Genomic DNA, 12,845 nt, shown 5'->3' on the forward strand with positions numbered 1-12,845 from the left:
GGAGAAGAGGAGTCATATAAAGCATGATTCAAGCATGTCACTGGTTTTTTAAAAATATAAATAAATGTGAATTATAAAATGTTTATATCAGCCTAATGACAAATTCTTCAGTTTATGTATAAATAAGAGCTCTTAAAATTGTCATTCTTTTGGAAAAGCATGGGACCATCCAATGCTTGCTTTGAATACTCACAAAATTTTTTTCCCCGTTTCAACTTACATTTGTATTCACATGAAGTTTTGGTAATATCATATTCTAAGTTTCATATTAATTCCAATGGGATCTTCCAAATGTTTAAATGCCTAAAATATCTTTTCCTAGACTTGTGCAAATTATTTTAAATTACACAAATATTTTCAATATGTCTGGCTTCTGACAGAACATCAGTATATAAAGGAGGATGGCACTAGCTATTTTTCTGCCAACTTTTTCCATTTCCTCCTTCCATTCCCACTTTTTCCTTGAAATAACCAACCGTATTATTAGTTCAAAAACAGTGTTGCTTTCATGTATTTTGTGTTTTATTGAGTTAAGCATTTTATAGAACGTACAGCTCTTAATTTGAGTTTCTCTGAATATCTGGAACTATAATTCAGCTTAATTTTGGCACTGAACAATATTTGGAGATTCCTACACTGGAATATATTGAATACATAACAAACTGGATTCATGATCATCTAACTGCTTGGTCTAAAACTTGGCAACTCCAAATCTCAACCAGCAAATGCTCAGTCTTACATATTGGAACCCAAACACTAAGTACATACTTGATGGACATTACTTTACAGATGACCCCCACCCTATTAAAGACCTTGGAGTTTACATATCAAATGATCTAAGTGCCAAAGCCGACTGCATCTTCATAGCAAAAAAAGTTCTAAGAGTTGTAAACCTAATCTTGCATAGCTTCTTTTCCAAAAACACTACACTACTAACCAGAGCATATAAAACATTTGCTAGACCAATTCTAGAATACAGCTCGCCTGTCTGGAACCCTCACCACATTTCTAACATCAATACAATTGAACGTGTCCAGAAATATTTTACAAGAAGAGTTCTTCACTTCTCTGAAAACAACAAAATACCTTATACCACCAGACTTGAAATCCTAGGCTTAGAAAACTTAGAACTCCATCACCTTCGACAAGACCTAAGTTTAACTCATAGAATCATCTATTGTAATATCCTTCCTGTTAAAGACTACTTCAGCTTTAATTGCAATAATACAAGAGCAACCAATAGATTTAAACTTAATGTTAACCACTTTAATCTAGATTGCAGAAAATATGACTTCTGTAACAGAATCATCAGTGCTTGGAACACTTTACCTGACTCTGTGGTCTCTTCCCATAATTCCAAAAGCTTTAACCAAAAACTTTCTACTACTGACCTCACCCCATTCCTAAGAAGACCATAAGGGGCGTGCATAAAAACAAACGTGCCTACCATTCCTGTCCTATTGTTTTTCTTTTTTCTTCATTCATATATATATATATATATGCTTATACCTCCTTATATTTCTTCATATATATGTTTATATACTATATAATCTTTTTGTGTGATGCTTATGTATATTGTTGTGACAAAATAAATAAATAAATACATAAATACATAAATACATAAATAACACTTCATTAGGCTAACCCTGCCCAAAAGATTGGGTAATTCTGTAACACTATCTAAATGTACTTATTAGTAAACCTGAGTTAACTCAGTGGAATTATTTCTAAGTTAAATTGCACCATTTTTCAAGAGGAGGAAAATGTATACATGATTATGTCTTCCATTTGAATTTTAAGGCTAATAATAATTTGAATTATTGCTAGAATAATATATGATTGGGTAATTATAGCATATACAATTCCATTTTTTCTTTTAATTATATCTGTATTTAGTGATTTATAAATATAGGGTTATGGTCTGGATAAAGATTATTTGGTTGAGTTTAGTGATACTAAAAAATTCAATATGACTTGGCCTGGAATTTGAATTTTCTATTGTGGAATACTTTGCTGTGATATGATATAAGCACAAATCATCTTAAAGTTTCTTCTATAACTTGAAATGTAACTGTAAAGTTTTAGTTGACACCCAAAGATTATGGCTTTGCTATTAATGTGCAAACATTCTTATGCTGAACATACTACAATAAAAATATAACCAAGATCCTACTTTTTAAATTAAGTCAAAACTGCATGTTTTTGATCAGTCTTCTCCAAATTGTCTTCCAGTTCCCATGATTCCTAGGTATCATCATTATTCTATGTAACCACATTGATATTTTACCAATTTTTGTGAAAATGAAGATAGAGACTCTTAGTTAATTAATTTATTTATAGCCTACAATACATTAGTTGATTATTGAAGGTTATTGCTAATCAAATTAATTAAACATACTTTGGTGACTTAGCCCTCTTTTAGAGTCACTTCTCTTTTCCATTCCTTTATGCATAATAGTATTATGAACCGCTTAGTAAGAATTCTAAGTGGTCCTCAAATATGTTACAATATTGAATATGGCAGCAACTAAATTACATAAGCAAATCTTTAACCTATCTTTAAATATCTAAATTACACTCATAAGACAATAGACCAACAATAAGCACAATGATACACAAACAACCTTCTTAATACATGCATATTACTCTACACTACTACTAGGAATAGAATGGATAAAAATTAACAAGTGGAAATAATTTCTTTAAAAAGTACTCAAAAGTTTTTTTTAACTAACTTGGGAATGATAAAGCTACGCGAATCTCAGGAAGAAAAACTGAATTTTATAAATGAGGGGCCACCACTGAGAAAGGCCTACTGTACTTGCCTATGTCAACATGCCACATTCCAAATGATGAAAGACATCTCTGAAAACAAACAGACTTCTTCCAAACTCCTGCCAGAAAACCTTTTAAATACTAATTCCAAATTGAGCTGTGGGAAGTCTGCCCAAGACTAATGAGTCCTAGTCCATCACTTGGTGGATTAAATCTGAATACATTTGCATGTGAATAGCTATGAAGAAAATACTTCCTTTACTTTTTGAGAATTCCCATACAAGTTTCTAGGCAGCATTTCAGAAAAAAAAGGCCCTTCCTGAGTGCAAGGCAATGAATATCTTTTGTGATGGCACCTGGTACCAGTAACTTTAAAATAAATTTACACTACTGTAAAGGAACCCTGTTTTTTAGTAACTTGCTAACAATTAATCTGATTCATTTCAATATCCTGCAATTTTTGTATAATGTGGTCCTTTAATTTAATTCCTTTGTTTTAGTTACTGAATAAACAATGTTATTATTCTTTTATATTCTTTGGATGCATTTTAAGTTATGATTTTTGTACCATATATCATTTTTTGAGCTGCTGTTTTAAGACAGCTTAGCCAATTGTGTGTCTGTGTGTGTGTACATGCAGATTATCCACAAAATTGAAGCTGCATTCGTATTCCCGCTGATATGGAATAAGATATTTAAAGGAACTAGATTCAGTGATGCTGAATTGCATCTGGATTGCACCATAAATCCTGATATTAAATCAAGGCTTACTTCCATCAAATTCTCTGATCCCTTATGCAACACTTCTTCAAATTCATGCCACACCATTGAGATACTCATGCAGTTCTACCTACTTGATACTGCCACATTTAAAGAATCAACAACATTTAATTATTACAATCCTCATTACTCAAACTCTAAAATTATTGGGTATGCAGCAAGTCAAGAATTAGTGTAGCATCATCATGCTTATAAAAGTGCATCTGATTTCACATTGTTCCCAAAATGCGTAAATGGAAAATGAAAATGGTGGTTGATTTTAATCCAGTATTTGGTAAGTATGCTTACCTATTCAGAAAAGACCACAAATGAAAGCAGAGTGGGAGTGAACATTTCATGACAAGACTTTATAAGCTTGTATAACATACTATTAACATTCTGTTCATGTCCAAAAGCCCCAAAGGTTGCTTAGCTCTGTTACACACACATATATATGTTGACTCTAAATAGCATTGCAAGTTGTCAAAATGACTGAAGCTAAATAGCACTACATGTTATCAAAAAAAAAAAAAATATCTGGAATGTGTCTAACAATGGTTACATCTGCTGTATTTTTTATTGATTAATTGATTGATTATTTTCCTATATCTATTTATCATTCCAATTGTAATCCTTACTTTGATAATATTTCACTGTGATTTACATATTGTTTTCTGTTACAATGTTAGTTTCCATTAGGATTTTATTTATTTATTTATTTCGTATGGCTGGACTAGCTTGATTTTTATCTTTAAATTTTAAGTGAATTTGATGGGTTTTTAAAGTTTTGTAATTTTATGGGGGAGTATGTTATTTTAACATTTGGGCAAATTTAATTTAGTTTTTTAAGGGATGTTTTTAACTATTGTGTGTATCTGTATTTTATCTGCCTGTTCACCGCCCTGAGTCCTTCGGGAGAAGGGCGGTATACAAATTAAAATATTCATTCATTCATTCACTCAGGATCTAGACAAAACACAAGATAGGATATAAATAAATACCTGCTCCAAATGCTGATCCCTTCTTTTATCAAGCCTGCTGTCAATTGACTCTATACTAATCTAATCTAAAATATAGCTGTTGTGTTGATCACTTTATTTTTATTATTTTAAAGCAAATAATTTCTTGATCAAGTATAATAGGCAGAGGAGAATAAATATACAGATTTGATAAATTACAAAATATTACCCAAAGTTAATTTATAGCTGTTTTTCCAGTACAGTTAATGCATTTTTATGCAGCCCCTTTTACGTCTTTTTCTATATAATACTTTTCTTTATGACAAGGACCCAATCTGCCAAAAAACTATCATTTTTCAGAATGATATCCTTCATTCTGATTACAAAGTATTTTAAAATATCCTAATAAATGTTCCTTTAAAAATGTTTGGAAAATACACTAATGTTCCCAAAAATGTTCTTAATTCCTATTCTCATGGCTAGGAAATGATGCTATAATTCAAATTCTGTCCCCTTGGAAAAAGCAAACTGCCATGAAAATTATCTTTGGGAAATGCCTAATTACACTAGCAATATCTTATCACTGAAGGCGAGCTGCAATAAGACAGTCACTTGGTTTTATTTGTAATTGCCTACCTGGTAACTATTATATTGTGTGCTTTTTTTAATAGACCCACATTAGCGGTATGCTGCAGTTTTGCAATCCAGCAGGTGCCTTCCAGCTACAGAAAGAAGGATAGCATAAAAGTATCTCAAAAAATTGCTGTCCTTGGCAGCCTTGAAAATCTTAGTCTCAAGATTTACTGTGCTCCCTGGGCTCTCAGATAATTAAGCAAGAGAGTATATAAAAGGCTTCCTAACAACCTGTTCATCTTGGCTCAACAATAATTCCTGGGGCCACACTTCATATTACATAGCTGTTATATGGGGAGATAGTGTGGTAGATTAAGTATCTTCCTTATGGCTGAATTCTTTTTACCAGACATCCAGGAGTAAGTGTGGCTGCTTTTAATGGTTTTTACAGCTAATCTAATTTGCTAGATTTACAATACATCTAATTTACATTATATCTACACTATATATCTAATATACAGTAAATTTAAGAAATCTAATCTAGATTTATAATCCAGAAATCTATTTTATTAGACTTGCAGTATAAATTCAAACAATGAAACTTTCTGTTCCCCAGTTTATGGAAGATTATCAGTGAGTAAGACAAGCATTTTTGAGTTTGCAAGCAATTTACAACAGGCAATTTTCACAAAATGGAAATTAAATTCTGAAAATCATAGCATTTAGCCAAATTTTAATTTAAGTATATAACCTCATACCATGTCTTAAATGCTATTTCTATTGAAATCAATTAACTCCACAGTTAATGGCATTCTAATATATGCTGTTTCCTTGGAATTATCTGACGTGGAAGGGTTTACCAAAGCAACACTTTATATATCTAGGACCTAAACCAAAACCAATGGATTCAGATTAAAATGCAATCCTCTTAATCTCATATATTAAACAATAGTATTGTCATTGTAAGCATCAGTACCTTCCTTTTTAAATCTTCAGAGGGGAAAGGCAGAGAAGGCAAAGTAAATCTAGAAGTTTTAGTCTCCAAAAGAGTTGCCAGGGTGGTGTTTCTTTTCTTTTGCCAAGAACTATTTTGCTTGGCTTGCTATAGCTTGGTTTGACAGGAGAAAAAACATAACAACAACTTGCCAACTGCCTAAGATTTAATAAGCTGAGCTGCAAATGCTATTGGTTTTTGGCACATCATGAGCCCTGTACACCACACAACATAGGAACCAGAGGTTTACTTTGGCTGTTGTAGTCAATGCTTTTGAGCCAACCAAGGGTATGTTTAGAGAGTGTGGTTTTAGCTGAGGTGTTAAAAAGCTTGGGTTGGCTACCTAGCCAACATTTGTACTGAGGGAAAGATGTGACCATTCATGTCTACCCAAACAGGGCATGAAACCTACTGTCAGGAAAACATTTCCCTTTACCCCATATGGCAGCATGACAGGAACTTCAAAGGTGTCCATTGGCTTCCTTCCAAACCAGCTGTAAGCATTTATAAGCCAGTGATGACAATACAAGGTGCTATGTCAGCCTTTCAGTCCAATATGGAACCATCCAATTGTGCTGGTATATTATCAAATGTGCATTCAGATAAAAAATTTACAATTTGTAATCCATACCAAATTGGGAGGGTTTCATGAGACGAATCTTAGCTTTGTATCTAAGGCAAAGCACTTTGGTTCTTGTGCATATGTATCTCTCTCAAGAATTTATTTTTACAAAAGCCTATATAAATCTGATTATTACAAAATCCTACATACTTTCCAAATAAGGATCAGAACATGGGTATCATTTCCCTGAATGCTGTAATGTATTTCTTAATTCAAATAGTAATACTTATTTAAATGGCCACCCAACTTGTAAAACACCATTCTGAATGGTTCACAACTAGAATAATAGAAAGTCAAAGAAGTAAAAACCAGGTGCATGAGTACACTATAGTAAAACATTAGTTTGATTCACTTACAAATGTGTGTTTCTTTGACATACTTAAATGTAAATTTGAATTTACATGAAGATATTTTTAAAAATTTCAGATGAATCAAGAAACTGATAGATAGTGACCATGACAGGGAATATCCATAACAACAAAATAGAAATGTATTTTTTCCATAATCCAAAAGCCTAGATTCTACTTTGTAGGAACAAGCCATGTAGAAAAGCTCAAGACAACTAACAGATACTTATAGCCAAGAGAATCAAAGCTTCTAATATTGGAAATGAGAATTCTTGCCATTTTATAGCCTTTGGATGACCAGGACTATACTTAATGTTTTGTAGATGGGATAAAATGGTGCAAATAGAAAGGGCTAGGGATTCCTGTTTTTTCCTTCTGTCTTTTTGTGGGGACAAGGAGGAATGTGTGGGGGTTTTTATATATAAATTTTAGGGTTTATAGCATATTTTCTGAACATTTCCTATCTTAATATAGTACAATTTATGCCATCAATTTCAGTAACTAGGGTTAGAGATGGTTCTGGAAATGCAGATGTTGAAAATGTTACCGTTACCTGCCTAGATTAAATCAGTCAGTACCACAAACATGCAGAGACATAGACAAAAATATTATGTTGTCTCATTGGCATTAAATATTTTCCTCATCCAGTTTTCAATATTCCACATAAAGTGATGGCTAATTATCCAATTCCTAAAGTTCTTGGTAAAAATGATGACTGGCAAGATCTGAAGCTGTGAAGTGAGAAGCCCAAGCATAAATAATAATGTAACTACAAACCAAATACTCACGTTGTCCCTTGTTTTAAATAGGACAGTATAAGTAGTGTTCAACATCTTACCATTTTAGCTTCTGAATGCATTGGAGCAACTTGAGGTGAAGCACATGGATTACTGAGGTTTGGACTTTGCATTCCCATGATACTTGAATTCATAGACATATGTCTTTCCATCTTGAGAAGTGAACAGAAAGAAGAAATAAGTTTTGGCATGTGGAAGATAAATCTAAAGATCAAAGATAATTGTAATTTTCACATGACATGTTGTTTTTCTTTAAATAAGCAAAAGCCAAGCTATAGATAAATATAAGAGTAATTCTATAGGAAGGTCTTATCTAGTTCAGTGTTTTGTTTCATTAATGGTAACAAGCTACGTCTGGGAAGTTGATAGATTTTCTTTATGACATTGTGTCCAGTCAGGATGGTACTAACTTGCTGATTGCCTTTATCACAGGAAATAAAACACCCACACCCACACGAATATATATATATAATCAATTGAGTAGTTACTTTGCAAGAAATTTATCTTTTAACTAGAAGTACAAAGTCACCTAAGTTAGATTTTTTTTAATAATAGCAATAACATTTAGACTGATATACTGCTTTACAGTGCTTTACAGACCTCTCTAAGCGGTTTCCAGAGTCATTATATTGCCCCCAACAATCTGGGTCTTCATTTTACCTAAGGGTGAGTTAACCTTGAATAATTTGCCTTTTAGTTTGAAAAATAACTTAGGTTATAACTTAGATATAATAACTTAGGTATAAAATATCACTACATGAAATTATGGTTAATGTTATCTAAATTATCTGGAATATTTAAACAGTGATTGTTAAAAACAATCCCTAACGGAATTGCTAAATTTGATAGATATAAAAGCTCCAGGTTCTTATCTTAAAGTTCTTATCTTAAAACACTAATTAAAAAGGTAAAGCTAAAAAGATGTTCCTGCATCTGCAATACAGATCTTGGTAGATTTCATGGTATGTGTGTATGTATGTGTATATGTTTGCATGCATGTGTATGTATATATGAAAACACATAGGCACACAAACACACACACAAACACACACTGCAGGAAAGAGAGCCAATAAAATTGAACCCTGGAAGAATCGGAATAAAAAGTATGTGTGTGCACACTTACACATATACACACACAAAAACATATACACATTTTCACATTCACACATTTCTATAGCACATAATTCAACTTTGGGATTTGATAGTATAAGACATGCTTGCTATCAACTTGGGTGGCTGCAAATGGGGATTACTCTAACTCACTGGCATCAATGGTTATTAGTTCTAACAACAGAATGCTTCTGAAGACCTCACTTGGGTGACTAGACTTGTCTGGCCACTGTAAGAACAGACTGCTACACTAGATGGACCAGGTGCCTGATCCAGCAGCATTGCTCATGTTTGTGCCAGTGGTGGGATTCAATTTTTTTTTACTACCGGTTCTGTGGGCGTGGCGTGGCGTGGCGTGGCGTGGGGGTGTGGCTTGATGGAAGTGACAGGGGAAGGATACTGTAAAAATCTCCATTCCCTCCCCACTCGAGGGGAAGGTTACTGCAAAATCCCATTTCCTCCCGATCAGCTGGGACTCGGGAGAAGAGAATAGATGGGGCGGGGCCAGTCAGAGGTGGTATTTACCGGTTCTCCGAACTACTCAAAATTTCTGTTACCGGTTCTCCAGAACTGGTCAGAACCTGCTGAATACCACTTCTGGTTTCTGCTAATTATGCTCTTACATTATTTGTTACTTTTGAAACGATATATGCGCAAAAGAAATATACTTACTGGCATCAAGACAGCAGAGGATCCAGGCATTGTAGGATTAGGTAAAGTCCCAGGCATAGAAGCAGGCATGGGCTGTCTTTGACGGTTGTGCAGGTGTAGCAGTGATGATAAGGAGCCTGGAACAGGCCTATAAAAAAGGAACATGGAAGAACGGATTAAATATAAAACTTTAGAAGAAACAACTGCACATTCAATGATTCCTATATCAAAATTATGAATATAAAGTTAACATGTTGTAAAATAATTCTCAAACGATTAAGATCCAGAATAAAGAGTGTCTAGTCTAGTACCATAAGAATTCCTAAGTGCTTCTTTCCCATCCCAACTTTTTGGTGATATTTCATGGGAAATGTGGAGGAATGCTGAATAAATAAGATGTGATCCAAAGAGAATGGGAATTCCTATAGGGAAGACATAAACCATCCAAGAAATTTTCACATTCAGATTTGTTTTAAAATTTTGATGCAAAAGTGAGAATGAATACAGAATTTGTTTGAAATGCTATCAAATACCTGCATGAAAAAAGCCATATTTTCAGATAGTAAAACTTTGAGACTTGCCTCATTTTATAGTCATAATTTTATAATGTTTACTAGATTCTCCAATATTTTGAATTATTTTAACAGAATTTTGCATTGAATAATATCTTCAGTTTATTTAAGATTAATGCTAAAAATCCATTTAAATATTTTAAGGAATAACAGTTTGAATTTAAAATCCACTTAAGTATTTTCCGGATTTAGCAAGCCACATTACTTTTAAAAAAAAACACCTCTGTAATATTCTTTCCCAACACTGGCAGTAATAGTGAAAGACATCAGCTTAATATGCGCAGCATAAAATATAAATAGGTGCTATAATCAATTGGCACATTTCTTGTCCAACGCAACAAATTGTTACACAACAAATCAGCATCTGTTAGCCAACTAAAACATCTTTGAAATCAACAGGGAACTTATTAGATAGGTTTAAATGGTACTTATATTACATCAGTGTCCTTTGCCTCTTTAAAGTAGGCAAAGTAGGCAAATTCTACTGTGTTTTCCCAAAATAAGACCCTGTCTTATATTTTTTTGAACCCTGAAATAAGTGCTTGACCTTATTGCCATGCACTCAAAAGCCCAATTGGGCTTATTATCAGGGGATGTGGTATTTTGAGGAAAATAGGGAATCTGCCATTTTGTGCAATATCAGTCCAAACATCTTGGAATGAATATGTACACAACTGCTCTTAACTGCATTTTCATAGTAGCAACTTTTCTAACTACGTTGAAATTAGTTTTTGAATATTCTTTTATATTCAATTAATTATGAAAGAGGAAGAAAAACTCTTGATAGTCATATTTCTTTTTAAAATTTTCTTGATTATCCAGTTTTCTGAACATTATCTGCAACAGATTATTCTTTCTTGATTACCATTTTTTTTTATTTTCCAAAACTGGCAAGCCATAGCATTAATTGGTAGATATTAATTAATAAATAAAAACAGTGCAAAATTATGGCACCAAAATTTACAGTACTGGCTTTAATAATTTCACCTTAAAAATTAATTGTGCAGAAAGGAAAAAATGAGTTAAATAGTTAATTTACTTTTCTTGATCACTAGATCTCTAGTCACATAACAAGTAATAATATTTCAGCATTCCTTGTGATGGAAGCCACCTTGTAATATTGATCTCAGGAACAGTGGTGCAGATCAAAAACATACAATGAAAGATCTAGTCTGAGCTTCCACAGTGCCAATTAATTACTGAACAGGGCTGGTTTTTTTCCATCACTATATTTGAAATTTTGTGCGTATTAGGCAGGAAGGTATGGTGTGCTGTCAGTAAAAGAATTTCCTATATACATAAATATTATACTTCTTGCAGGGGTGAGTTCTAAATTTTTTTACTACCAGTTCTGTGGGCGTGGCTTGGCAGTGATGTGACTGGGCAGGCGTGGCCAATAATAATAAATAATAAAAATAATAAAGTATACAAAACAATAAGAGGTACCAAAAACCAACTTTCACACTTTACACACACAACACAATACAACTGACTCATACACAATGTAAGAGCAGCTGCACTTCACCCAAAATGAGCCCTGCAACAAGCAGATCCTCACACAGCCACAAAAAGCTCAAAAAACAACTTTCACACTTTTACACACACATGAAATGCCACATACAGCTTTGTGAGATTCTGTGTGTTTGTGTAGTTAGAGTGAAACACTACCAAAACACACCAAATCTCAGAAAGCTGCACAAATATTTTTTTTTATTATTTTATTTTATTAATATTTTTTAGATCAGGGGTTTCCAATTTTAGTCACTTTAAGGTTTGTGGACTTCAACTCCCAGAGTTCCTCAGCCAGCAAAGCAGTTGCTGACTGAGCAGATGGATTCCAGACAGGCAGAATAAGTTGCTAGCTGATTCAGTTGCTAGCCCGAAAGAAACTATAATGAGATAAGTGAGGAGAGGGGATTGGGTGGGCCAGAGGAAACAAAGATTTTAAAAGGTTTCTCTGAGGATCCAGCTGAAGTTGCCTAATGGCAGCCCAGAAGCTCTTAACTCAGCTGGGATATCCAGAGGAGCCTTTTAAAACCTTTTAACAAAAGGTTTAACAACTTTTTCTGCCAAAGAGGTTGTTAAAAAAAACAACAACTTTTAAAGGGTTCTGATGATCCCTGCTCAGCCGCACGATCATCAGAGGGTTTTTTTTTCTTTTAAAAGCCTTTTTTTGGCTGAAGAAAAGAGGCTTTTAAAAATAAAAAAAACCCCAAATCTCTGATGATCAGGGAACCGGTTTGGGGGCATGGCCAGCCAGCCATTACTACTGGTTCTCTGAACGCCAGCAGATTTTTACTACCAGCTCTACAGAACCCGTCCGATCCGGGGGCAACCCACCACTGACTTCTTGGTATGGAAGGCATGATTTTCAAGTCGCCGCCTGGATTGATTGAAAGCTTGCAGCCAAGCCTCCATTCTGTATTGTTTACATTCTTTTATAGAAACTTTACTTTCATATTAATTTTCATATTAAGACATTTGAAAAATGGCTTAATTTGTGCACAGATAGGTCTTAGAAGTTTCTATTATTGGAATTTTACTTACATGTTCTAGAGCCAAATATTCTACAAGTTTTATTTAATGAAACTGGAAGTAGGAGATTTAAGTATAAAGGAAAATATTTACATATGCTAAAAAATAGCAAATTAACTACTGATTGTCTTCATGCTGAGTTCAAATTTTG

General features: G+C 33.5%; 1 protein-coding gene across 11 annotated transcripts in view; it reads right to left on the reverse strand.

The window, feature by feature from the left end:
- Positions 1–12,845, reverse strand: part of CREB5 (cAMP responsive element binding protein 5) — a 275,297-nt gene that overhangs the window by 62,604 nt on the left and 199,848 nt on the right. For all 11 annotated transcript variants that reach the window (XR_009155127.1, XR_009155128.1, XM_058183481.1 and 8 more), the window contains 2 exons: positions 9,609–9,735; positions 7,868–7,978 (listed from right to left, as the gene is read on the reverse strand). Coding sequence is in view for 9 of the 11 variants with exons in the window: in XM_058183481.1 (XP_058039464.1) it covers positions 7,868–7,978; positions 9,609–9,735 (238 nt within the window). In the remaining 2 variants the exon portion in view is untranslated. The remainder of the gene's footprint in view (positions 1–7,867; positions 7,979–9,608; positions 9,736–12,845) is intronic.

The sequence above is a fragment of the Ahaetulla prasina genome, chromosome 4, assembly GCF_028640845.1.
Source record: "Ahaetulla prasina isolate Xishuangbanna chromosome 4, ASM2864084v1, whole genome shotgun sequence".
Taxonomy (NCBI): Eukaryota; Metazoa; Chordata; class Lepidosauria; order Squamata; family Colubridae; genus Ahaetulla; species Ahaetulla prasina.